At 32.3% G+C, this 24,888-nt stretch overlaps 2 protein-coding genes and 1 pseudogene across 2 annotated transcripts; 1 reads left to right on the top strand and 2 right to left on the bottom strand.

The window, feature by feature from the left end:
* Positions 1-866: 866 nt before the first annotated feature.
* LOC148201962 (protein transport protein SEC31 homolog B-like) lies at positions 867-11,613 on the bottom strand. Its single transcript, XM_088109124.1, has 22 exons — positions 11,015-11,613; positions 9,833-9,887; positions 9,593-9,715; positions 9,356-9,452; positions 9,231-9,267; positions 9,028-9,133; positions 8,888-8,945; positions 7,608-7,705; positions 7,357-7,476; positions 6,467-6,509; positions 6,225-6,349; positions 6,014-6,141; positions 5,356-5,908; positions 5,148-5,240; positions 4,346-4,531; positions 4,043-4,256; positions 3,288-3,385; positions 3,022-3,201; positions 2,295-2,417; positions 1,944-2,208; positions 1,552-1,790; positions 867-1,456 (listed from the first exon to the last, which is right to left on the bottom strand). Exons 1-22 carry the CDS (start codon positions 11,329-11,331, stop codon positions 1,361-1,363), a joined length of 3,354 nt encoding a protein of 1,117 aa, XP_087965250.1. The 5' UTR covers positions 11,332-11,613; the 3' UTR covers positions 867-1,360.
* A 3,141-nt stretch (positions 11,614-14,754) lies between these two features.
* Positions 14,755-15,385, bottom strand: LOC148201961 (glyoxylase I 4-like). Its single transcript, XM_088108805.1, has 2 exons — positions 15,071-15,385; positions 14,755-14,994 (listed from the first exon to the last, which is right to left on the bottom strand). The coding sequence occupies exons 1-2, from the start codon at positions 15,383-15,385 to the stop codon at positions 14,755-14,757; spliced, it is 555 nt and encodes a 184-aa protein (XP_087964931.1).
* Positions 15,386-16,631: 1,246 nt separating this feature from the next.
* LOC148201960 (uncharacterized) lies at positions 16,632-20,853 on the top strand (annotated as a pseudogene).
* Positions 20,854-24,888: the final 4,035 nt, after the last annotated feature.

The following is a 24,888-nucleotide window of genomic DNA, read 5'->3' as shown; positions in this document are numbered from 1 at the left end:
TATTTCATTCTTCTTGTATCTTCTCTCTAATGCTTGTCCTTAGTCTTGAGTATCTTAGGCGGTTTCATCTCTTTGGTGAGTCCTCATCATTCCGTCCAACGTGCTCTCGTTTTCACGTTCCGGTCATTTTGCGGTAGTCACTATCGTATGTAACTCAAGTTAGCGCTGAGCTATGATTCCATAAACATTATCCACAAACGCTACAGCTATTCTTTTAAGATGTAATATGATATGATAGCACCATCAAGTGACTATTTATAGCTTTCAGGGCATTGAACTCTAAATGGGGTATTTATATTTTCTTAGCATCTTCGTATCATGGTAGTAGACCTTCTTTTATTCGTAGTCTAATTGGTTTAGCACCTCCCTATCTTAAATCCACAAGAAAATAGAATGAACAACCCTAGATCCCATTTTATATTTCTATTGAGAATTTGTTTGGCTTAATGTTCATTACTTGCCGAAGAACTTCAGCCCTACTCAAGATTATCTATTAAAGAATGTCTAATGCTAATTGGTTTACTATCAAGTAACTCCCGCATTACTCAAAATTCCTTTATCAACCAACAACAATATATTCAACTTGTGTATTAGTATTCATATCCGCGATATAATAATGTTTGAATTCATTTACTCAAATTCCTTATATTATTTTCATTATTATTACAATAAACAGTCTTGATATTAATAAACAATAGTAAACAAAATATCAACAACAAATAATATCAACTTTCCTTACTATTAATCTTTTTATGATCATTTTTACCTTTTCTTCTCTACCATGTGATGCATTATGCCTAAGCAAAATGAACGAACCAGGATAACCAGTAGGAACCAGTGCGAGAAAATCACGTGTACAACTTGGAGAAATTAAATGATGGATGATTAAATAAACATGATGCTACATTATTCACCTGTTTGACGATCAATCAGTACTTATATGACTAGAGTGATACAAAATATTTCTTTAAAAAGAAAAAGGAAACATCGATCTAAAAATGGAGCTTGGAGCGTCAACGGTACCAGAAGGGTGAGAGGAAAAAACCATCTGGAAGTTTAGGTCAAACAAACAGAAAAAACACTGTTCTTCATATTACAAATATCGATTGAAAAACAATCTGCTAAATTTTCTGATCATTTCCTGAAAACTATCTTCAGTAACAGCTTTTAATAACAGTCGATGTGAAAGCTGCAGACACAGCAAGAAATTGTAGAAGCACATAGAATCAAAACCCCTGCACCTGAAATCTAGTGATGGCAGTAGTCTGTGTACATAGATGAGAGGATAAGCAATCACTGCTGCAAGACGCTAATCACACGAAAATTTTCCAAAATCAGTAAAATGAAATCTGTAACTTTTTTAACTTAGTCTCACGCTCTGCCTTGTCTTGATCATCCGCTTGAGTGAACCTAACCAGGATTGGCATTCATCCCACTCGGTAGTAGTGAGAAGAACCTGCAACACGAGTAAAACAGATAGAATGTGAATACGATGCAAGCTCTTCAAATAGGCAAATACAATAATTTACATTTGCAAATTGCAACTGTTACCTGAATTTGTAAGGCTGTACCAAAATCACCATTGTCTAATGACTGACAAAGCTGAAGGAGCTTATCAGAAGCATTTTTGGAAATGTCTCCACTATTCAACTTGGCAAACAACCCACCAAGTCTCTTCGAGTTGTCTTCTATCTCCCGCTTCTTTGCTGGGTTTGCACGGGAACCTCCCAGGGCATCTGATGTCTCGTTGAAGAGTCTTGTCAATGTTGTGACAATAGGCATTTGATGCCCTGCCATAGTCAAAGCAAGCAAATAGTGCAACAAAGATGATGAGTGAAAAAGTAGAATATAAGATGTTTAGTGACCCAATTGTAAAATTAGCACAGGAAAGTTCAGGTTTAATTTAGTCAATGTCAAATTCCAGGATACCACAAAACAATTACCAGGTACTTTTGAAGTATCAGCAGTCTGCAGAGTTGGAGGTGGAGCGGGTGGAGCGGCAGCTGGTTGCACAGGTTGCACTTGAGGGGGACTGGGTGGTTGTATTGATCCCACCCCAGGTCTTTGGACACCACCAGAACTGGGGACTGGCATGAATCCCATTGGATTTGGTGTAGGGGCAGCAACTTGAGACAGGTTGTGGCCATGACCCAAGCCCACTTGTGATGTAGCAGAGGGTGTAGGCTGGTAAGGTGGATTGGTGGTTGTCTGAAATAGACAAAATATCGGCTTAATCCTCAGGTAGCCTCAAGCACTTGATAATATCAAAATTGAAATTAAAAAGGTTGACTGACATTATACAACTGAGAACCCAATGTTGGCTGCTGATACTGCTCCACATTTCTAAGCACGGGAGGAGTTTGAGGATCAAAAGTTCTCAAAGGAGGTGGTGCAACAACAGTACTTGAGAAATTCAGCTACAACAAATATTTAGATTTAAGAAAGCAACAAGGGAAAAAGTACAAATAAAAAACAATTTGAATTTTTGATGGAATATAACATTGAATCTTATTAGAATTTGCAACTAAAACACGGTAAACCAAAATCCAAGATTATACAAGGGTGACAGAGCATGAATTTCCCTCATTGCACCATCTACTGGTAACAAAACTAAATAAGAATGTTCCAAACCCAAATATTAACGACCATGTATCATAGCCAAAGTTTAAATTTCAAACATTCTTCTGGCATATCAAGGAAATGGTTGCATTGCCACCACTTGAATTTGAAATTACATTCCGAAGCAACTTTTCTACTCAAGAATCAACCATTTGGAGTCAAAACTCACTTAAGAGCATGTTCAGCTCAACTAATTTAAAAGTGAAAATGATGTCTCTAAAAGAGCTTTAAAGAAAGTATCTATTCCCCCCCCCCCCCCCCCCAAAAAAAAAACCCTATATATTGTCCATATATTTGGATTCAAAATCAAGTTTTCACTAAGCTTTATTCTATTATAAACATTATCCACACACACTACAACAACAGCTCTCTTTTGAGAAGTTACATGATATGATACCATACCTGGGGAGTTTGTGCAACTTGGGTGGTCTGCGGTGGAACAAACAAATTAGGCTGTTGAGGTTGCTGGGGTGGAGTAGGAGCACCATAACCTCTTCCGTATCTAGGATCAAACGGCTGTTGATAGCTATCAGGATATTGAATTCCAGAAACACCATGCTGCACTTGAGTGGGTACTGACTCCTAGATGATGAAACACATGGAATAATTTCAAATCATAGAAAGAGAGTACTTATTGCATCAAAAAAATGCCAAAGAACAAAAATTACCTGATAGTAATTTCTATTATAATTGGAATTATCGGCACCGTAATAGGACCCACCATGTGCTTGAGTATTTTCAAAAGCAGCGGTTTTGAACTCTTTCTCTGCAAGCAATTAACCATTTGAAAAGGAAACAAAAAGTGAAGAAAAGACATGTATACAGAAAGCTTCAACATTGGACAAAAATAGAAAAACAAGAAGCTGAATTTTGTACATAGGTCTCTTCAATCAAGAATCCTTTACAAAAAAAAAAAGAGTATTGTGTTCGGCCTTACGATTAACATTGATTTAACTGAAATGCAGCTCTAGATACCATATGTGATTTGACAGTGACTAGTTTTTAAAGTAGAATAATGATAGAAATGGCATTTACAAAAAAGGAACCATAGGTAAAACCATTGAGTTTATAAACAATTAAACACTCCAATATTCATTAAGAAAGTTCAAAGAGTGGCAGTTAAGCAACCACTAGATGGATCGAGTCTTCCTAAAACAAGAAATACTTTTTCTACCACGAACTCCTCTTTCAGTTGCTAGCAATATCTCCTCCCTCCCCCCCCAAACCCTCTTTTTCTCCAAAAACACAGCAAAATTTGGTTGGAAGTACAAAATCACATCATACTATAATAGCAACACACAAATATTCTATACCAAGTTTATTCATAACATTATAATGATATCACTGTTCTAATAAAAAACTCAGCATGCAAAATGTCACTAGCTAACAATCAGCATCCCATTGTGTCCAATTAACTTTTTACCAGGTTCTGTAGAAAGTGCAATTCGATCTTTCAAAATCGTAAGTTCAGGCGACAGTTCTTCAGAACCCAAAAGTTTTAAATACTCCATTGCTGTAGTCAATAGCCCTTGACTAGCTAAAATTTCAGCATATTTCTCAACAAGCTTGCACAGAGAAGCACTAAACCGCTTCTGCCCAGTTGCCAAGGCAAGGACAATAGTCTTTTCCATTAAATCCTAACAATATATAATTATGTCAATTTACAAGTTTTAATAATGCTAAGTGGCAATTTTGCAACCGTGAAAACAAAAAGTATTGACCTTACCTGAAGAAGGTCAACATAAGATTTCCCCTCGTACTCATTAGATAGGCTCCTTGACCAAATTTCAACAGTTTTATCAATATTCCCAGCACATATATAACACAGGGTTGCAGCTAATGTATTGCCAGCCCCCATGAGCTTCGATGCAAGTGTGTCACAAAGCATGGTCCATTCATCTCTCTGAGCAAACTGTTAATATTTGATAACATGAATAATGAGTGCAATACAAAATAACCTCAATCATGAAAATTAATGGCTAATATGGCGTTTTTCTAATTTGTACCATAAGAGAAATTTTGGACTCAACTTGATCCAGTAAAACATATACTGCTAGTAACAACAATACAAACACATGTAGTTAAAAGACAAATTGAGAAAGGGAACTGAAGCAGGCTTTCAAGATTCAGTAATTCTAGAGATGGCAAAATCTTAACAAGAAATAATAAAGTATCAAAGAAAACCAGGGTACATTAAGAAAGAAGAGCAAGTGACGGTGAAAAGCTGGTAAAACTTCATTAGGTAACTCTGACTTCTTTTATCATGTTAAAATAACAGGAATCTTAGAAGAGAATAATGTTGGCATTATTTGCTATTCATTGAAAATCACAAACTTTGGTAGGTCCCACCAATTATCATGTTATGAGTTTCTATTCTCTCTGCTAATCCAGAAGTAGGGCTTACTAAATTTTGCGATTTCCAATCAATAGAAAAGAGTGGTTGCTAGAACTCCTCACACTAGAACGATTTCAGCACTTCAAATTCCAACCAAAAAAATTGACTAGCAGCAAGGACCAATAAGACTTACACTACAAAGAAGAGCAAGGGTTTCCTTCCAGAATTTCAGGGGCCTAGTGTTCACTAAGCTCAACAGATCATTGCTCACCATTGCTGATACAATCTGAAAATGACAATAACACACAAATACACAAGATTAGTAAAAACCAAAATATCAGGTAGGTATTTGATAGAAATTGTTAGATAATGACAGTTTATATAATGCCATCATTAGCTACCTTCAAGTATGGTGATCGGACCATTTTAAGGTACTGATCACGTGTACTTTCCCACAAGGAAGCATTCCCAACATGAGCAATAACTAATGCATCTGCCCATTTATTTGCAGAAATGCATTGCATAACTGCCCCCTTGTAATCCCCAACAACTAAAGCATGCTGAACACTGTCATCAAATGAAGGGTCACTGCTTTCTTCCATTTCTGCATCATCTTGAATTTTCTCGGAACCATTGGCATTTTCAGCAACAACAAAAGTGCCAGCAGATGTAGATAAAGGGGTATCAGCTTTTGGACTAGGAAGGTTGTTAAAGAAATCCTCTCCATTATCAGCAGAGAAATTAACTGATTCATTAGTAGCCACATGTCCAGCATTGTCAACAGTTGTATCCTCCAGTCCAAGTGCATTTACTTCTTGGGAAAGATCATCGTTAACTTCTTTTGCTTCACTAGGTACATTGAAGCCAAGATGTGAGAGGAGTTTTGTCCGTGCGGTCCCATCATCTTCAAACATAACTTTTAAAAAGCCCCATGTTTCTCTTTCCTCCTCAGATCTATAACAACATAAAAAAATTATCAGCATTGTTCAGAAAGTCAAAAGGTTAGACATCAAAAAGAAAGATCACGAGACAATATTGCACTGAGTATATGGAACTCACTCTGATTCCAGTGACTTTTTATCACATAAAACCCTCAACAAAGACCTTTCACCATTCTGTATGGCAGCTTCAAATTCAGAAGACCGACTCACTAGACCATTTTCAGTGACCAAATTATGCACATAAACCTAGAAAATCAGTTGTAGAATGAATTCAGCAAAAAGTTTTAAGAATTTGCTAAATAAATACGATTACAGCACTAAAACCTTACCTCCGAAGCACCAGCACCAGGAGAACCTGTGGAAGATGCCCTGGGATGAAAAGACACAAGTTTGCCTCCAAAACCAAAAGACACGCCAGCAGGACGCTTGTACCATTTTGGTGCTCTCAGTGGTACTGCACAGAAAGGAAATATCCGTAGAAGATTTTTTAGTATGTCACGTACAGTTGATATATAAAAAATTATAATAGCTAGTATGAATAATTTCATACAAGTAAAGAAAAAAGTATCACCTGCACTAAAATCATTTTCCCCAGCACCACTTTGACGGCAACCCTGCATATAATTACAAATATTACAGATCTAAAGTAAGAGAATCTGAAATGCAAATTATTGCTATACCAAAAGGAAACTAAAAATAGGAAAAACAAATTTAAAATTGCTTACATTTTTAAACTGTATTTCTTGTCTAACTTGACTTAAAAAGGAAAAATTAAACATAAGTCTAATTCCGTGAAAAACACGGTAATGAATAACCCAATTAAACCAAGTCTAAGCAAAACAGGTTTTGACAAAAGGTCCAATTCAATGTCAAAAATTGATTATAGGCAAATACTCACCTGCTTGAAGAGTGATTTAATGAAAATAAGATCATGGGGAAAAGATACATGAAAAAAAAAGCATTTTCCACAATGCAGTCTATAATTGACAATCAGGGTCATGTCTATGAATTCAACAAAAAAAAAATACTTATTGTTACAACATGATTGGTGTGATAAAGAATGAGACGGAGAATAATGAGGAACAATGTGATCATTATATTATATCCAATTATGTAAACTTTGTATTTGTAGAGAATAAAATATTAATTCGTAAACCATATAAATACTTGTACATGTTGTAGAGTAAAATATTAATTCATCATACAATTTATACCACTACTTCTTCATGCTGACACTATAACAATTATCTACTGTATTTATGACCAATATAAATATAGTGAATAAAATTTAGCCACAACTAATCTAAGATTTCCTTATCCATGTCACTTTCTTGTATCAGTCCAATTCACCTACACTCCAAATGAATTTTTACAACTTTAAAGCAGACTTCCACATACTTGCCAAACAAAATCAGGTGAAAATTCACCAAAACAAAAATAAACCACCAAAATTACTTGTACCTTAATATTATATATACCAATTTTTCCATCAAAGGAAGATGCTGATATTACTCCAGGTATCTTAGGATACCAATGCACATCAAAATTCCAGTTGGTCCCAGCTGGCAATTCGTAGGCTATCTGTAGCCCCACCCCACCCAAACAAACCATCATCAATGAGCAAAAGTTCTATAAATGTAAAGGTCAATGTAATAAAAGTTCTGGAATTCATCAAACAGAATATGAGATGGGTAAAAAAGACCAAACACCACCTCTCCAGAAATCATGTCCCAGCATATAGTTCGGCTATCTTTACCACAGGTAAGCAAATAAGAGCTATCATTGGGACACCACGACATTGCAATCACACCTAATATGGGAAATTCAGGCAACAAAACCAAATCAGATAGACTAAAAAACAGTGAAAGAGACTATAGCTTCAAAATAAAACTACGAGTACTATAAATCACAAATCACAACCTCACGCTATCATCCATCTGCTCAAAAATTCAACAAGAATCATGACAATCTTACAATACATTATACTTAGTTCAAAAGCAAGAGCCATAAAACACAGATTTAACAAAGGAAGAGCACAGCAGAGATAACAAAATATACAAGTAAAAAGAAAATTATCACCAAATCATACAAGATGCCTACCAGGGTGTAGCTCAATTGCCAAAATGAAAGGAAAGCGGACTACCATCTAGTTTTTGGAGGGATTTGATAAGTATATACTTATTATACCTTGATTTTTAAGTAAATTGCCCAATTCAGGCACCTTTTGGCAACACTGGCTCTATACTGTGCACTATATAATATAATAAAATCAACCATACAAATGTACATGAATGGATACCAGTCCAAGCACATTAGTGAAGTGCTTTTGCAGTGTTTCCAAACAAGGAATATAAAAGGCATAATAGAAGTAAGGAAACTTCTAAATAGACATCATATTCATATCTAACGTGTATCAGTATGACACTTCAAGGACATTTCCTACTCACATCTTGGAATTTTTCCACTTTGATTTGTGAGAACTTTCATTTTTACACGAATAAAAGTAGAAATATTATATAATTGAACAAACAGTATTCTATTCACTCATGAAAAGAAATATTAGTTCTCTTCCAATTTAAGCTTGTTCTTTTTAACTAATACTAATATTATTTCCATATATTATACCATAACCAAGTCATGTCGTTTCCCAAAGTTTCTAAATTGACATTATGTCAAAGTTGTGCCCATATGGTATCCATGTCACCAGCTATATTGAAGCTTCCTAGCACCATGTCACCCCCCAATTCCCCCTCCTCTTTCTGAATAATTCATAGAAATTTAGAAAAATAAGAGAACATGAAAATCTACCCAAAAGTCCAATTATCTACCCAGGCCGGCTCCACAGCTAACAGTACTTGCTCACATGCTTTGGTCTTTTAACTAAAAGATAACTGATGGAGGGAATTAAGAAAAATAAAGTTCACCAACATACAAAAGGAGCATTGACAAAGATCACCACAAGAATTATACACAAAATAGCAGGTTCCATTACCTCTAGTGTGTCCCGAAAACTCCTTTATTGGTGAAATTATATTCCTCATATCCCAAAGCTGGATCAACATGCTCATATAAGGTCAATGCATACAATCCTTGAAATAAGAAGACAAATAATTTGCAGTAACTATAACATACCCTCAAAGAAGGAGAACCGTCTTCATCTGATGCGACAACAAGTTGTGTGGCAACATCAGGATTCCACTGCAAAACAGAGCATCTCCTTCTGACCGAATCTGCAAAGCTGTCAGATTACAAATGATACATAAGGTTATAATTTTTGGATATAGAATACCAAACTTCTTCCTAAAAGAAAGGCAGAAGATGAGCAACCAGGTTACCTTATCACTGGCTTTTGCTTCTTCAGGTCCCAGACCACTAGAAAAATAGAACCAAAATATATATAATTTCCACCAAACATAAATTCAGAACAGAATATAAAGAGTAGATTAAATTCGTGCATCACCTGTGGTCCCATTATATGAAGTAGATGCTAATATGTGCTGGACTTTACTGTTCCAAGATAAGAATGAAATTTCTCCCTGGGAAGCAGAGCCAGTACTCTGCACCATTATCATATACACTAAATGTGTGAAAATTATTAAATTAAAAAGACAAATATCTGAAGATTACAGCCTATTAATCCATCAAAACAGGGGCAAATGTATGTAACATGCACACTCTCAAGGGAAAAATCTCCGACCTTTAGTGGTGGAAAATGTGTAGGCTCTGAAGGATTGACCAAATCCCATATGCAAATTTCACCATCCTCAGCACCAGATGCGAGAAGATTTGGTGCAATGACATTAAATTCAAGACCACGAACCTGAAACATAAAAATATTCAGTATAGGATTTTAAATTAAGTGAACAATACACATGGTCAAGAACATTGAAAATTTAAAACTTATCAGGTTGGCTTATAAAAGTAAAGCAGAACTTACTGGTCCTTTATGTCTTACAAGGTGTCCAACAAGAGAACTTTGATTTGACTCCGAGCTGAGAAAAGATGCCAAAATAAATAAACTCATTGGATGAACAGAGTAAAAATAGTAGACGAAACTAAAATCATAACTTCATTGAATTAAGCGATGAACCAAAATATTCAAAATTGAAAAATGATTTATCAGTTATGCACAGTTTGTTTGCTCCAACAGAAATTATTGCCTTTCTCTATTTTCGTGACAACCACTCTATAATGTTAAAATTTGAAGAGAACTAGATTTTGAGCTGGCATAGCTTGGATCTAGGTGATTGCCAAACACTTCCATCAACAGACAACGCATCCATCTATGATTGCTCAGCTTAAAAAATTTGAAAGGCAAAGATGACTTAAAATTGAGGGAAAGACGTTCACATTGCATTTACATGAAAATATTTGAGTAATTCTGCACAAAGGATGTAAAATTCAGGAATCAATCATCAGAATTAGTATACTTTTAGGAAACCTTCATCTCCTATTCTTCCACAATTTTCTTACACAGAGAAACCACTACATCACACTCGCTAGGAGAGTGAAGGAACATAAACACAAAGTTCCACAATTCTAACACTTTCAAAATATAATGAACAGCATTAAAAGAACTAAGCTATGTATTAACAAAAGGGTTGGTCATCTCTTTCCACCTGATGCATTTGATGCTTTGGGAAGATACCTTACCTCCCTGCTTCTTCGGTATGATCTTCCGGCTGAAATCTTTATTCTTTCTTCATTAAGTAGAAGAAAAAAGGGGATGCAAACAGTACGCGATATAATGTATTCTTAAATTACTATTCTAACTCAATAATGCTAAAGCAGCAAATGAAAATGGCCACTGTACTATACCAAAAAGTATAATTATAATAATTATTATTATTATTATATTTATTATTATTCATAATGAGAAAACAGCAATTCGATTTTGAATGTTAATTTTAATTGCATCAAAAATTGTATCATCCAATAAAAAAATTCCAGAGCTTCATCCCCTAATCTTGGATGTTGAATTGTTGCTCCAATTCATGCATTTCAAAAACTACTCAACCAGTGATACCAGGCCATCTAACCCTAGAAACTCTAATCTCCACAGACACATATCATGTCCAATTTCAAAACAAAAGCAACACGTGAGAGAAAGGTCCATTACCGGATCAGAGTGAGAGGATTCCAGATGTCAATGTTGCCATCCACCAACCCACCAGCGACGAGGCCGAGACCGAATCCTTCGGAGCCAGAACCGTTCTTCCCCCACGTGAGACGGTTGAAGCGGTCGGAGCTCGGGCACTCGGCGACGACAGGCAGTTCCGAATCGTCCGACTGAAAATCGAGCTTGAATATCTCTAGATTTGCGGACGAGCTAAATGACAGATCAACGGCGCCAGCCATGGTCCCGGCAGCAAGGTACGGCGCGTCGGGCGCCAGCGCTACCGACGCCGATCGATTCACCCCTTTTATGCACGCCATTCGATCTCCGAAAACCTAATTGCAGCGAAAACACGAAATTGAAATCACGAATCAGAAATTTCAGAGGTCGGGCGGAGAGCGGAAATAGATCTAGGAATTGTGAGTGTTTGGATCTGATCTATGGAATGCGAGAGTGAGAAGAACCACTCTCTCTCTCTCTCTTTCTCTCCCCGTTGTGCTTGTTCCACCCTTTTTCTTCTCTCACCGTGTTTTCTACAAATTATTTTGCGTTGTCAAAACTGTTGTTTCAAGTTTATAGATACACTCGCTGTGACACACTTTGGGCTTTGAAGGGTGGTCTTGTCTCTAACGTACAACCGTTTAATCCAGGTCTTGGAATGGTGTAGTAGTACACGCCGCACTGGATTATAATTTCCTACAAGGTGCAACACGAATCTGTGGCACCGCCAATTAGGGATTGACACGTATGGTATTTGTGTGCATTTAGCCTCTCATATGAAACTATTTGAGATTGAAATTCTCTAATCCACTTTCATCTCATATAATTACTTAATCTTAATTAAATCTATCTTCTCTAAATTAAAAAAAATTATTTTATGTAAACCTAAAAATATTATTTTTATACATTAATTAAAAAACTTGATAACAAATATCCTTGACCTAAAGTTATGTAAGAACATAAATAATCTTATTTATTTATATACTCAATTGAAATTATCTATATTTAGAATTTTATTACTTAAATTGTATAAATTTGAATTTGAATTTTTTGTTTTAAAATTTTGGATAAGCTGTACATCGGTATTTTCTTATGACAAATAATTTGTATAAGTTTCTGATGGTTAGGTTATGTTTGTGAGTTTTGTTTTGTTATAAATTACTTTCAAATTAAAGATAAAAAAATAAAAGAATTTAGTTTTATTTAAAATTTTAACAATACACTAAGTTATTTATTTGGTGAAGTGATTTAAATCATTTAAAACTAACTACGTCACTGAAAAAAATTATATAAAAATAATTAGTCATTGCATTTATATGAAATAAATTTAACATGCATATATTTAATGTGATGATGACATAAATACATAAGGTGTTAATATTATATATATATATATATATATATATATATATATATATATATATATATATATATATATATTTGGTTAATTCTTTTTAACACCAACAAATTTATAATTTTTTATTATTTTTTAAAAAAGAGTCATTCATATCTATGTTATTTTAGTCCAAACTACAATACATAATTCTAAAAGATTAATGTGTGTTTTTTTAAAATGAATTTGAGATGGAGCAAGTGAATGGAATTAGTAAAGTTTTTTGTATTTTTTAAGGGGTGTATAGATTAAATTGAATGGATTTGAATGTGGAATTTTAAAAATTTTATGATAATTTTGACTGATGTAATTGATAAAAAATAAAGTTGTAATAAATTAAGATGTTAGTTTATTATTTTACCTTTATAGTTGAAATTAATATGTTATTATTATTTAATATTGTTCTTATTTAATAATGATGTTATTATTACTATTGTTTGCTTTTATTGTTATTATTTCTCCTTCACAAACAACAATTTTTACTTAATGGATTCCCTCAATTCCAAAAATGATTACTTACCCCCATTGATTCACAACTTCACAACATATAATAGTATTATTCGAACACCTCATTCTTTGAATGTTGCAGTCTTAGGTATATATTGTCAATACATAACGAAGCATTAAATATCAAGAAAAAGTAAAAATTAATTTAATGCAAGATTTTTCTCTTCAAATTCACTTAACTAAGAGGATGAAAATTTGGATATTTTCCTCAAATCTATCTTAACTATTTTCTTAATTGTAAAATTATCCACAGAATAAATAAAACTATTTATATTAATAATAAAATTCTAAATTTTGTTTTTTATGATTTTTTAATTTTATAAGTAATAATATTTTTTAAATAAAAAAAATTTCTTTGTCGTTTTCGATTTTTAAATAATTATTTTTATGAAATTTAAATATTTTGAAATTAAAATAATTCTTTAACTATTTTACCATTTTAAATACTGTTTTCATAAAATTAATTATTTTTAAATAAAATTAATTGCTTGCCATAAAAAAGATGCATCCTTACCAATCGCATTCAATAAAATATTTGTTTTTAATTTTAACGTCTCAGTTAAATATACAAAATTTAAGATAAATGTACTTTTAAAAAATTAATAAATATAATTAATGATTAAGATATTCATTAAGTTAAAAGCAATAATTTAAAGACTTTTTCATTGACATTTTTGAGCCCTCCCTGCGATTTAATATCTATCGTTTGAGATTTAACCAAATATTTAACACATATAATTCGAAACATTTAACAAATAAAGAATAAATATAAAAAAGGGGGGAAATTCACAATAAATATATATATATATATATATATATATATATATATATATATATATATACACATATATATATTGTGTTTTTTTATGAATTAGAAAATGAAACAAAAACTCAAAACCTAGACTCGCCCAAATAATGTGCACGAAGCTCACACAATTGGCAGAAAAAAAAAGCACTGTTACTTTTAAGTTTAACGTTGAGCTTGGAAAAAAAAAACATAAATTTGAATATATTTAAATATATTAATTTTGAATTGATGTTATTTTAACTTGTTTCGTATATTTAATGTTTTTCTATATAATATAATTTAAATTTGTTACTTTTTTATAATGTATATCAATTTAGTAATGATAGACTCGTGTAAGGGTAGAGTAAGCTTAAACGGAGTCAAATTGGTCTAATTTTATAGAGTTAAGTTAATTCAGATCAATATCAAGTCAAGCTGATCCATGCTTAGGTCAGAATCAATCATATTTAACTAAGTTGAACAAGTTTTACAATAAGTCAAATTCAGTTATATTTAAGTTGTGTAGGTTTAAGTCAAAAACAGTAGATCAAATTTTGTGACATTAAATCAAAATTATATGAAGCTAAATTGAATTAATTCCACATTAAATCCAACGAAATTTACTTAAATTTAATTTAATCCAAACTACAAATACTAAACTATAAATTAAAAAATTATAAATAATTTCAAATTTTCACTTTCACAATGATATTTGAATCCTTTAATTTCAATTATTCACACACACGTGTATATATATATAATATAATGTATAATATGTGTGTATGTAGGATTAACTTGCGATCATGAAATTCATTTAGCATGTTTACGTTCGTCATTAGACTTCTCATATATAGGTTTATAGCTTTCGCAAACTATCTATATTATTCTTTCATTAAAGATATAAATGTAAGAAATATTTCCTAAACTTGAGAATAGATTTATATAGCAGAAGTTAGCAGAAGTTAAAACTTAAGATTAGTTGTGTACGAGACTGATAAACTCAGCATGAAAGCTAACGAAGCAAGATGAAGAAGCATTTGAAAAAGCAAAGTTTGACTATGTCTGATTTGTCTCCATGGGTGGCGTGTGGCGATCCATCGGGATCTTGATCTTGCTGAGTGACTCAACAGGTACGAGTTTCAGATTCTCGCAGTTGCATATCTCTACCATGAATCCATCTGGGTCGTTGAAGAATATTTGGTCCATTTTCGTTCCATCTTCTTCCTCCAGACTCCTTTTCATGAACTTCACATTCATCTCCTTCAACTTCTTCTCCATTGCTTCCAGATCTTCACACTAACAAAACAAGTAACCCCAGATTCATAAAAGATCAAAGTCATAGTTTTTCCAATAGCTAGCACTTAATCTATACCTGAAAAGATATATGGTTGTCCTGGGGATCTAAGTGCTGAGCATCGGAAGGCAATCTCTGATCTTCTTCTTTGGACTGCACCAAGTGGATACCGACTCCATAGTTGAACAACCATGCACCCTCGAAGTCCAAAGCTTGGGGTCTCTCGGTCTGAACAAATCCCAGCACCTTTGTGTAGAAATCTATGGATTCCTTCACATTTCTACACAGCCTTGAAACGTGGTTCAGAGCCATCAATGGAGGTCGGTTCTCATTTCTTGAATCCTCTGCCTTTCCATCAATCTTTTTCTCTTGCTGTTGTTGCATTTCATTCATGGTGAAAACTTTCAGCTCCAATTCTCAGAAACGGTACATAAAAAACAAAGGAAATCAATAAAAAACTGGTTTTTACGAAGCGGTGACAGCGTTTCTTCCTCATCTGGTCGTTGCATTGGACTGCAAACAATGCGGTGCGGTGCGGTGTTCACTTACCTGCTACTTTCTCAGCCTCTTTTCTTCTATATATTGATATCAGATATTTAGTATCAGAAACTTATGATACATTAAAATATGATTAAATATATGATTAAATGTTACTGAAAAATTATTGATTGTATTTATAAGATTAGTATAAAATATAAATATGTATTTTTATTCTATAATATTAAATATAACTTAAATAATAACTTAAATAAACACAGGTTTATTTTATAATAAAAAGTTTAAAAGACAACCGTGTTTTTTAATATATTTATTGAAAACGAGGTAATAATGTTTTTATTTATCGTATAGTTGTTTAACTTTAACTTTATACGTACAAAACACATTTTAGAAATTTTTGATTATTTACTTGCATAACTGTTGTTAATAAAGTTAGAATAACAAATACATTAACAATAAAAAAATGTTAAAAAGGAACTACACATAATAGTATTTAAATTTATCAATATTATATACATTTTTTAAAATAGACAATACAGGAAAAAAGTAATAATTCAACCAACCAAGTATTTTCAGTACTGTTAAGAAAAAAAAATACGGATATGTGAGTATAATTTATGTAATAACTATTTTAAAAGTTATATCTATATAATTTTTGGAAAATGTTATTTGGACAACAAAAGTTTGACACAATTTTGACAACGGCGACGTGGCAGCTGTGCATTGGCTCAGTGAATTGAAAACAAACCAGAGCACAGCTGCCACGTCGCCGTTGTCAAAATTGTGTCAAACTTTTGTTGTCAAAATAACATTTTCCATAATTTTTTACATAGAAAAATGTATAAATATAAAATTCAAAAACGTCGTTCTCCCTCACACACATATATCAACACATTATATATTTGATTATTGAATTTTCATCTATACTAAACTTATTTTAAAAATAATTTTTTCCTCACACTGTAGCAGATGCATGAGAATAAGAAATTTAGAAATGAATATACTGGATCTTTCATGGTGAAGTGAATCGTGAAGGAATGAATGCTGGATAAGGATCTGTACCTGCACAAGAGGAGAAGGCCCACAAGAAAAGGCCCACACTTTTTGAAGTCTCATTTCTATATATAGTTTAAAAATAAAAAAATAAAAAAAAATAAAAAGAAGAAAATCTGGTTTTGTCGCCGCCGTGTTCCATTCCCACCACACAGTCTCACGCACCAACCAACCACTATAACCGATTTCTCAGTCACTCACTCACACGCGCTCACTGTTCGAACTGCAGAAAGATAAGATTGGAAGATGTATAGGGATGTGTCTAGCTGCAACACCTACAACTACGGCGACGCGCTGTATTGGGACGCGCGCTACATCCAAGAGGGTGGTTCCTTCGATTGGTACCAGCGTTATTCTGCTCTCAGACCGTTCGTGCGCAATTTCATCCCTCTTTCTTCAAGGATTCTCATGGTTGGTTGCGGCAATGCTGGTAAAGCTTTCTCCTTTCTCTTTCTTCACTTTGTTCTCACTCCAACACAGCTCAATACAATCATTCCATTTCGATTCCTCTTTCCTTCTCTGCTGTAACTTCACCAACTATGCTTCTACTTTAGGGTTTTTCTCTTGCAAACGCTGGATCTTATTTTGTTAATTAAAATAGCACATCCTTCTGTTTATTTCCTGTTTCTCTAAACGGAGAAGAAAATTTCATTCTCAAGAAACTTTTGAAGAGAGCTGCTGCCGATTGATGGATTATAATTTTTTTTAGCTCATGTTTGTGCCATTGATTGCCAAGGCTCTGGAAGTTTGATAGTGATACGATCATCTGATGGACGAGAGGATAAATAGGGATTCCTTGGCAATTAGTTTGGACGATGAATCTTGTTAGTAAACTCGAAATGCCTTTGGTTGGAAATGAAAGCTGCGGTATAGTTTGTATAGTTTAAGTAGTGGTTCACATAATATGTGCAGCTTTGATGGATTAAGCTGCTTTGCATGCTGTAAATGTGTTGCTGTTGTGTAATAAAAGTCATTGCTTGATGCTTTGGTTAGATTATTTATGGAAGAAAATAACTGCCCTGAAAAAAGAGGAGATTTTACAGTGTGGGAGTTGCAGCATAGTTTAGGCAATTGTACTGCAGCAATGAGGATAGCGATGGTTGGTTTAGTTTTCATTCTCATCAGTGCAAAAGATGGAGTTCTCTTTCTCTGTTACTCGTATACGTATTTAAGTTTGTTCGTAGCTCTCTCTGTTTTGAACCGGAGCTGTATTTCCATTATTTTCGAAACTTAGGTATGAAATAGTGCGCTATAGCGGCGGGGCGGCCCCTGCCCGCTTTGGTGGAATGGCTAACTGTAGCAGCCACAGTAAACCAATAGCGGCTGTATGTACTGGTTCCTAAAAGCCCTCCTCCGAGGCCTTTGTTTGGGGCTATTTTTTGGATTTTAAATTTAAAAATGGGAATCAAAAGCTATAGAATTAGTGAAAACGATAAAAGAAGACCAATTGAGTTTTGAAGATGATTGATGAATCTAGCCTAGGAAATTTGTATCTGATTTTTTTTTATAGTATTTTACTTGTATTTTTGTTTAAGGCACCCATGGCACTTTATTTTAAATTATGAAAGTCATTAACTTTGATTTTTTTTTTCTTTGTAAGAATTTATTTATATGTAGTATACAGAGTGCAAACTATTTGCCCATAAAAAAGATGTAAACCATGAAAGAAATTCACAACAATGGCTATCATGCTATAGATTTTGGGACCATTCTTGAGACACCACCACTGTCCGGGATTTAAACATTGCTAGAAACAAGTTATTGATTAATTCACTGTGAGCTATTCATAGGCTTATCTCGGTATCTTATCATATGCCATGCCATCTTGCTTGAATGAAATTATCATATGTGAACTATTGAATTCATATTTTTCGGAGAAACTTACAAGGAGAAGGATACTGTCATATTTTACAGTTATGTCCGAGGATATGGTCAAAGATGGTTATGAGCACATCACAAATATTGATATTTCATCAGTTGCGATTGAGATGATGAGAAGAAAATATGAGTACATACCTCAGCTAAAATGTATCTAATTGATGACATTGTTTTGTTTATTTGTATAGTTTGTTACCTTTTAACTAACTTCAAAAGCCCTAAACTCCTTACGTATGCTTCCTCCATGAACCTCAATAGACTTGCAGATGGATGTCAGGGATATGAGCCTTTTTCCAGATGAATCTTTTGACGGTGTTATTGATAAAGGTATCATAATTCCATTCAATGCAAATTTTGTCTAAATTAATGAAATCTACAATGTATACATGTTTCCTAATTCTTATACTGATGCTGCTTTGGTCTCGTTATTACGTTTTCACCATTGCTTCGTTGATGGTTGATCTAGGAACTCTCGATTCATTGATGGTATGTTGCTTCACTGATAGTTCTCATAATTTATTTATAAATAAATAAATTATATACATATATATATATATATATATATATATATATATATTTATATTTCTCTGCGTGTCCTAATCATCGTTTTTGCTTGTATGTACTTCAGTGTGGTACTGATGCTCCAATTAGTGCTTCTCAGATGCTTGCAGAAGTGTGTAGGTTGTATAGACTTTAATGAGAATAAATATCTTGAGATTTGAACAGAAGCTTTTAACAGATCATCTTCTTGTCAAAATTCTCACTGATTATGCCTATTTTTTTCTTTACAGACTTCTAAAACCTGGAGGGACTTATATTTTGGTAATATTATCTTCTATTTATATAAATTAGAATAGGTGTCTGTCTTTAATGAAAGTGTTTTCAGGAGGTCATACTCAACGGAAAAAGTTTATAGGAACCTTTTTTACGACTAAAACGCTTCTAAGAGTTTTACTTAACTTCTTGAATTGAATTTAAACTTTTTAAACAAATTTTGCTTAGTTTAAAATTATCCAGATCATAGTGTGAATTATTTACCGTAAGTTAATTTGAAACTTATAAGTTCAATAATTATTATTTTTATGAACTTAAATGATAATATTGCAATGTATTAAAAAATATTTATTATAAATTTTATTAAAGTAATTTATCGTTTGTTTGTATTATATAGGCTAAAATATTGGTTTACATGGATAAGTATAGCTAATTTTTGAATAGTCGCTTGTTTCAGATCACGTATGGCGATCCAACAGTAAGGATGCCTCATCTAAGCAGACCCGTGTTCAATTGGAAAATTATGTTGTATAATATCCGTAAGTTTATTCCTTTTCCTCTTTTCTTGAGCTAGAAAATATCGTTTTATTCACCACTAAATGTGGATAAGTTGGCCCTTTACACTTAATTTTGTTCTTGGCATTGGATAATGTGGGCCAAAAGAGGTTTAGAAAAAGATTTATTTTGATTTTATTCTTATTTGGATAATCAACAAAGCTATGTGATGATTAAATATTTTAGCAAGATTGAAGATCTTTGTCTTCTAAAATGTCAGATCTTCAATGCTCGAGGGAGAGCTGATACTATGCTTGTAGGCTTGTTGGCCAAAAAACTAATTAAGATTGCATTACTCGGTTAGTAGGAGTGACATTTAGCAATATCATCAGTCCAAGAGCAGTTTATGGATGAATAGTATTGAACATGGAAAGAATTAACGAAATCGATGATATATTAAAATTATAGCAATTTTTCATCCAGTTGCTGAATGTAATTTGAAAATTAAATGATTTTTAAATAGTACAATCAACTTGTTACACAAGTTCATTTCTTATTTGAGATTACGGTGATTCTTTTGCAAAAGGTTATGCTCTCGTGAATTTATATAAAGATACAGTAAGAATTATAATTTCTTGTTGTGGATCTGTAATTCAGTGTTCTTCTCATGCATATGGTCTCTAATTCCTTGCAGCAAGACCTGGATTTCAAAAGCCCGAAAGTAGTACACCATCGAGAAAATCATTCTTGGAGCCCATCCCTCTTTCAGAAAAGGGATTGCTTCCAGCAGATTTCGTTCTGGAAGATCCAGACTCTCACTTTATATATGTTTGTAAAAAGATAAATGACACAGAGATAGACACTATACCCACATACCAATTAACAGCTGATGTTTTATAGCGCTGACTTACTTTGATGTGCATCGTGGTCATTTATGGTCGCCCTTGTCATCTGTCTTAGTTGGATAAGTTACCACCACCAATGTGTTTGTTGTTTGCAATACCATTTTATTCTCATAAATTAGAGCAATGAAGTTAGCTAGTTTGTAGAGGTGATTGAAATTATTAAAATCTGTGAAGAAATCAGACAAATTGACTGATTAATGTATTGTTTTGCCCGGGATTTTGTTTGGATGAAGATGAATGGATTGTGTGTTGTAACTATGTACATGGCATAACTTGAATTCTATTATAGAATGTTTCCTTGGAAGATTCAGGATTTGTGCTACCAAAATGGTTTGGGAAAGAATGTGCATGTGTGTTACTGGTGTTAGTTTGAGGGATAGTGGATGAGAATCAGAATAAACAGTAGATAGAACATCGGAACTCTCGTTATCACTTTTTTTTTTCTTTGTTTATCAGTTTGTTTTGGAATAAGGATTCTTATAAAAAAATTTCTGTCTGCCTCTCTCCCATATACTTCAGATTTGACCACCAAAGAATTTGTAGGTGCAAAAAAAAGTCAACTTGACTATCCTTCCCATTGACTAATTGTTCAATTGATTTACTATTTTAGCAAACTTGAATTTTGTTCCACATGAGAATCTAAAGAAGAATAAAGATTCTTCAACTAAATAGTCTAAAATTCAATCTCATCAAATACATGGACAGTATCATACATAACTTTTTATTCATATTTTCTAGTCAAACTCTCCCAGGTATCAACCATTTTTTGACTCTTGGGCAACAAGATCTTTCATCTTTTGCACAAATATAACCTTTATAAAATCACTTTAAAATGATTTTATAACATGCCACCAAAGGTAGATTCATATTATCATATTAAATGTGAGATGAAATGTTATAAAGACTAATATTCTTAAAAGAAAAAACATAGTAAAGTAAATTATATATAAACCTTGTTTCCCCCCTTAAACTAGATTTAAAAATTTAATTTTATGGTTTGATATTTTCATCGCTAACATTATTTTTTAAAGTTAACATCTTTTTAAGAATTCACCTCTTAAATAGAAACAATAACACAATTTTTTGTACTAAAAGTAATAAAACAATAAATTTATGATTTTTTTTACATTTTATTTATCTCTCACTCAAACCTAATCTCCAACATAAATGATATCACACTTTTCCCCCCTTAAATCCTAATGGAGTTTGTGATTTATTGGACTTATTATACATGTGGGTCATAATTTAATTACTACTCTATCATTAAGTAGAAGAAAACTACACAAGCTAAATTATGAAGTACATTCAATCACTAATGGTCTCTCGTTTTTAGTAAAGAATGTTATGTCTTTATCTCATAAATAAATCTTGGTTAGGTGTATTATTGTGATGGAATATTTCTAAATAAACAAAACAATGTAAAGAACACAAAAAAGTGTCCCATTGATAGTGATTGCTCATAATTAATTTGAACCATTCTTTTCTTCAAGCCTACTACAAGCTTGAAATTAACGGACACAAAATATGAATGCAGTGTTAAACTTTTGTCCGAAGCAATTTAGGATTAAATTTTAAGAGTGATTTATTAGATACGAATCCCACTTAATTAGTAAAGGACTTTTATAGTTTGTTGCCTTTTTCTATTTGAAAGCGTTTTTTAGTCCAAACAAAGACATGAAATTCTGAAAAATGCAGGTTGAAGCTGGATTACCTTATCCAGCAAATTTTTGAAGAATCAGTGTTGAAAAAGAAACTATCTAATGAGTTTAAATACAATAAAAAAATGCATTAATTTGTGCATTTGTATAATTATGCACGACAAAGTGAATGGTGAGAAGAAAATAAAACAAAAGAAGGTAAGATACAATCGTTGATGTGATTGAGCAATAATAAATAAATAGATAATATAATAAAATATTATATTAAAAACACTTTTTTTTAAATTCAAGAAATATAGATCTCCATGTGTTATTATGTCATGTCTATTATAATATAGGTTTAATATTTATTTTGGTCTCTATTTTTGTCAGTTTTGTTTATGGTGGTCTTTAACTTCATTCAAAATGTATTTAATTTTTGTTCAATTTTTTTTTCCTGATAGTGTCTAAATTGTTATTGATACATTGTCAAAGTCATTAATATGTGAATAACCTTATCTATTTCATCTGACTTGGTTGTCCACTTTATCGTCTTAAATCTCAGAAACCCTAACTTTCATGGTTTTATCCTTTATCTTTCTTGAACCCCAAATCACAGTCACCGTGAATCGCAAAATCACCATCACAAAATCTTCCATCATCACCAATAGACCATCGACTCATTAAACCTTCGCCATTGTTCTCCTTCAACCTCCTTCATCATAAAAAACATGTAGCACACAAACATTGTGAAGAATATTGCGCCACAGTGAGAACGAACCCTAAATCGCGAGATCTTCTCCATCACTTTGTGAACCTCCATCTCCATCAACCTCGTTGCACCTCCATATCCACCATTGTATTAGTTCGTTCATTAAATCTACCAACGAAATCTAACAACTACCACGAAAGCCATTAAGTTAGACCATCTCCAAATCAACCACGAGTCACCCATCACCTTACTGTCTAAGAAGCCTACAAATCAAAAAGCTAGACCAAATCGCAGAAATCCATGTGAGAAACAAAAATCGAAAAAGTCACAAACTCCGAACTTCATCACATCATGAAAATCTAACTTATGAGAAACCAAAATTGAGAAAGCTTCAAACCGCGAGATTCGTCATAAATTTTTGTTTTTATGTAATAAATCATAATTTATCTCCATTAGATTGAATTTTTGTTTTGAAGAAATTTGGTAGAATTTTTAGTTTTGTGAGAAACACAACAATTGAGTTCAAACATTTGGATGTAAAATTTGGCTGTCATGCTAAATTGAAGTAAAGAAATTCATCCATGTGCATCATCATTGACAAGCTTAAATATTGACCATTTTGTGTATTTGGAATTACTCTTTTTGATCTCGACATTTTTTTAATGTGAAAACTTGGCATGTGCATAATTTGTGAATCTTTCTTCCTCCTTCTACCATCTTTATCTGTCTTTTCCATTCGCCATTTTCATAATTTACACAGATCATTTCAAGCAAATCAGTATTAAAAAAGCAGACTCATTGAAATGATACCCTTAAAAAAGTCAACATACGGGCACAATTATTATCCTAACCCTAAATTCAATAAATAAAGTGATTCCAAAATTGAATAGCTATCATTAGATACAAGAAAAGAAAAGAGTTAACACATTTTAATCTCTTCCTACATGGATTCTTCCTTTTTTCACTTTTCTTTCCTTTTTCACATTCTCTTGCACTAACCCAATTCTTCTCCTAACCAAATTAACCCACCTTTAGCTTTAGGAGCCATACCAAAGCAATAAATACTAATAAAAAAAATAATCTTGCACTGTTCAAAGTTAATTTTCTTTAGTAAAATATTTATGCAGGATAATTTAGGTATTGTTATATATTTAGTAAATTATAGGTTTAATTCAATTTTATAAAATTACGAGTGTCCGATGAGTAAATGATCGACCGATCAAGAACATTAATTGATTAATGATTAACTTAAACAATAAAATCATTAATTGATAATTAATAAAAATCATTAATGAGTAATTAATAAAACAATAAAAATCATTAATTGATAATTAATAAAAATAATAAAAATCATTAATTGATAATTAATAAAAATAATAAAAAATTATTAATTGATAATTAATAAAAATAATAAAAAATTATTAATTGATAATTAATAAAAATAATAAAAGTCATTGATTGGTAATTAATGAGTTACACCTAACTATAAGTTTATTACAAAATAGGTTTGACATTGAGGTAGTGAACTTGGTTTGTTTTCATAACATGTCTTAGTACAAAATTATTGAGCAAAATCATTGACTTGAGTGAGGACTGCAATCAAATTTGGAGTATAAGATTATTCGGATAAGGAAACAAACCCTCAATCCCATAAATCGAAACATAATTGATAAAATAAAAATTACATTTATTTGTATAATATAAATTTGTCTTATTTTTAATAAATATAAATTTTTTAATAAACTTTTATATCTAAATTTTATTGTGTTGAAAGTCTCACATCCATTAATGATAAGATTAGTTTAAAATATAAAAATTAGTACAAATTTTATCTTATAAACTAATTTTATCAAGAAAAATATTTTTTAACAATTTTTTTTGACAATTTTTTTACAAGAATCTATCTGATAGCTTGTGATTAGTCCATTTCAAATATACAGATCA

This window comes from Vigna umbellata, chromosome 3 (assembly GCF_029865625.1).
Source record: "Vigna umbellata cultivar VRB3 chromosome 3, Vumbellata_1.0, whole genome shotgun sequence".
Taxonomy (NCBI): Eukaryota; Viridiplantae; Streptophyta; class Magnoliopsida; order Fabales; family Fabaceae; genus Vigna; species Vigna umbellata.
This window is presented reverse-complemented; position numbering and strand designations above follow the sequence as displayed.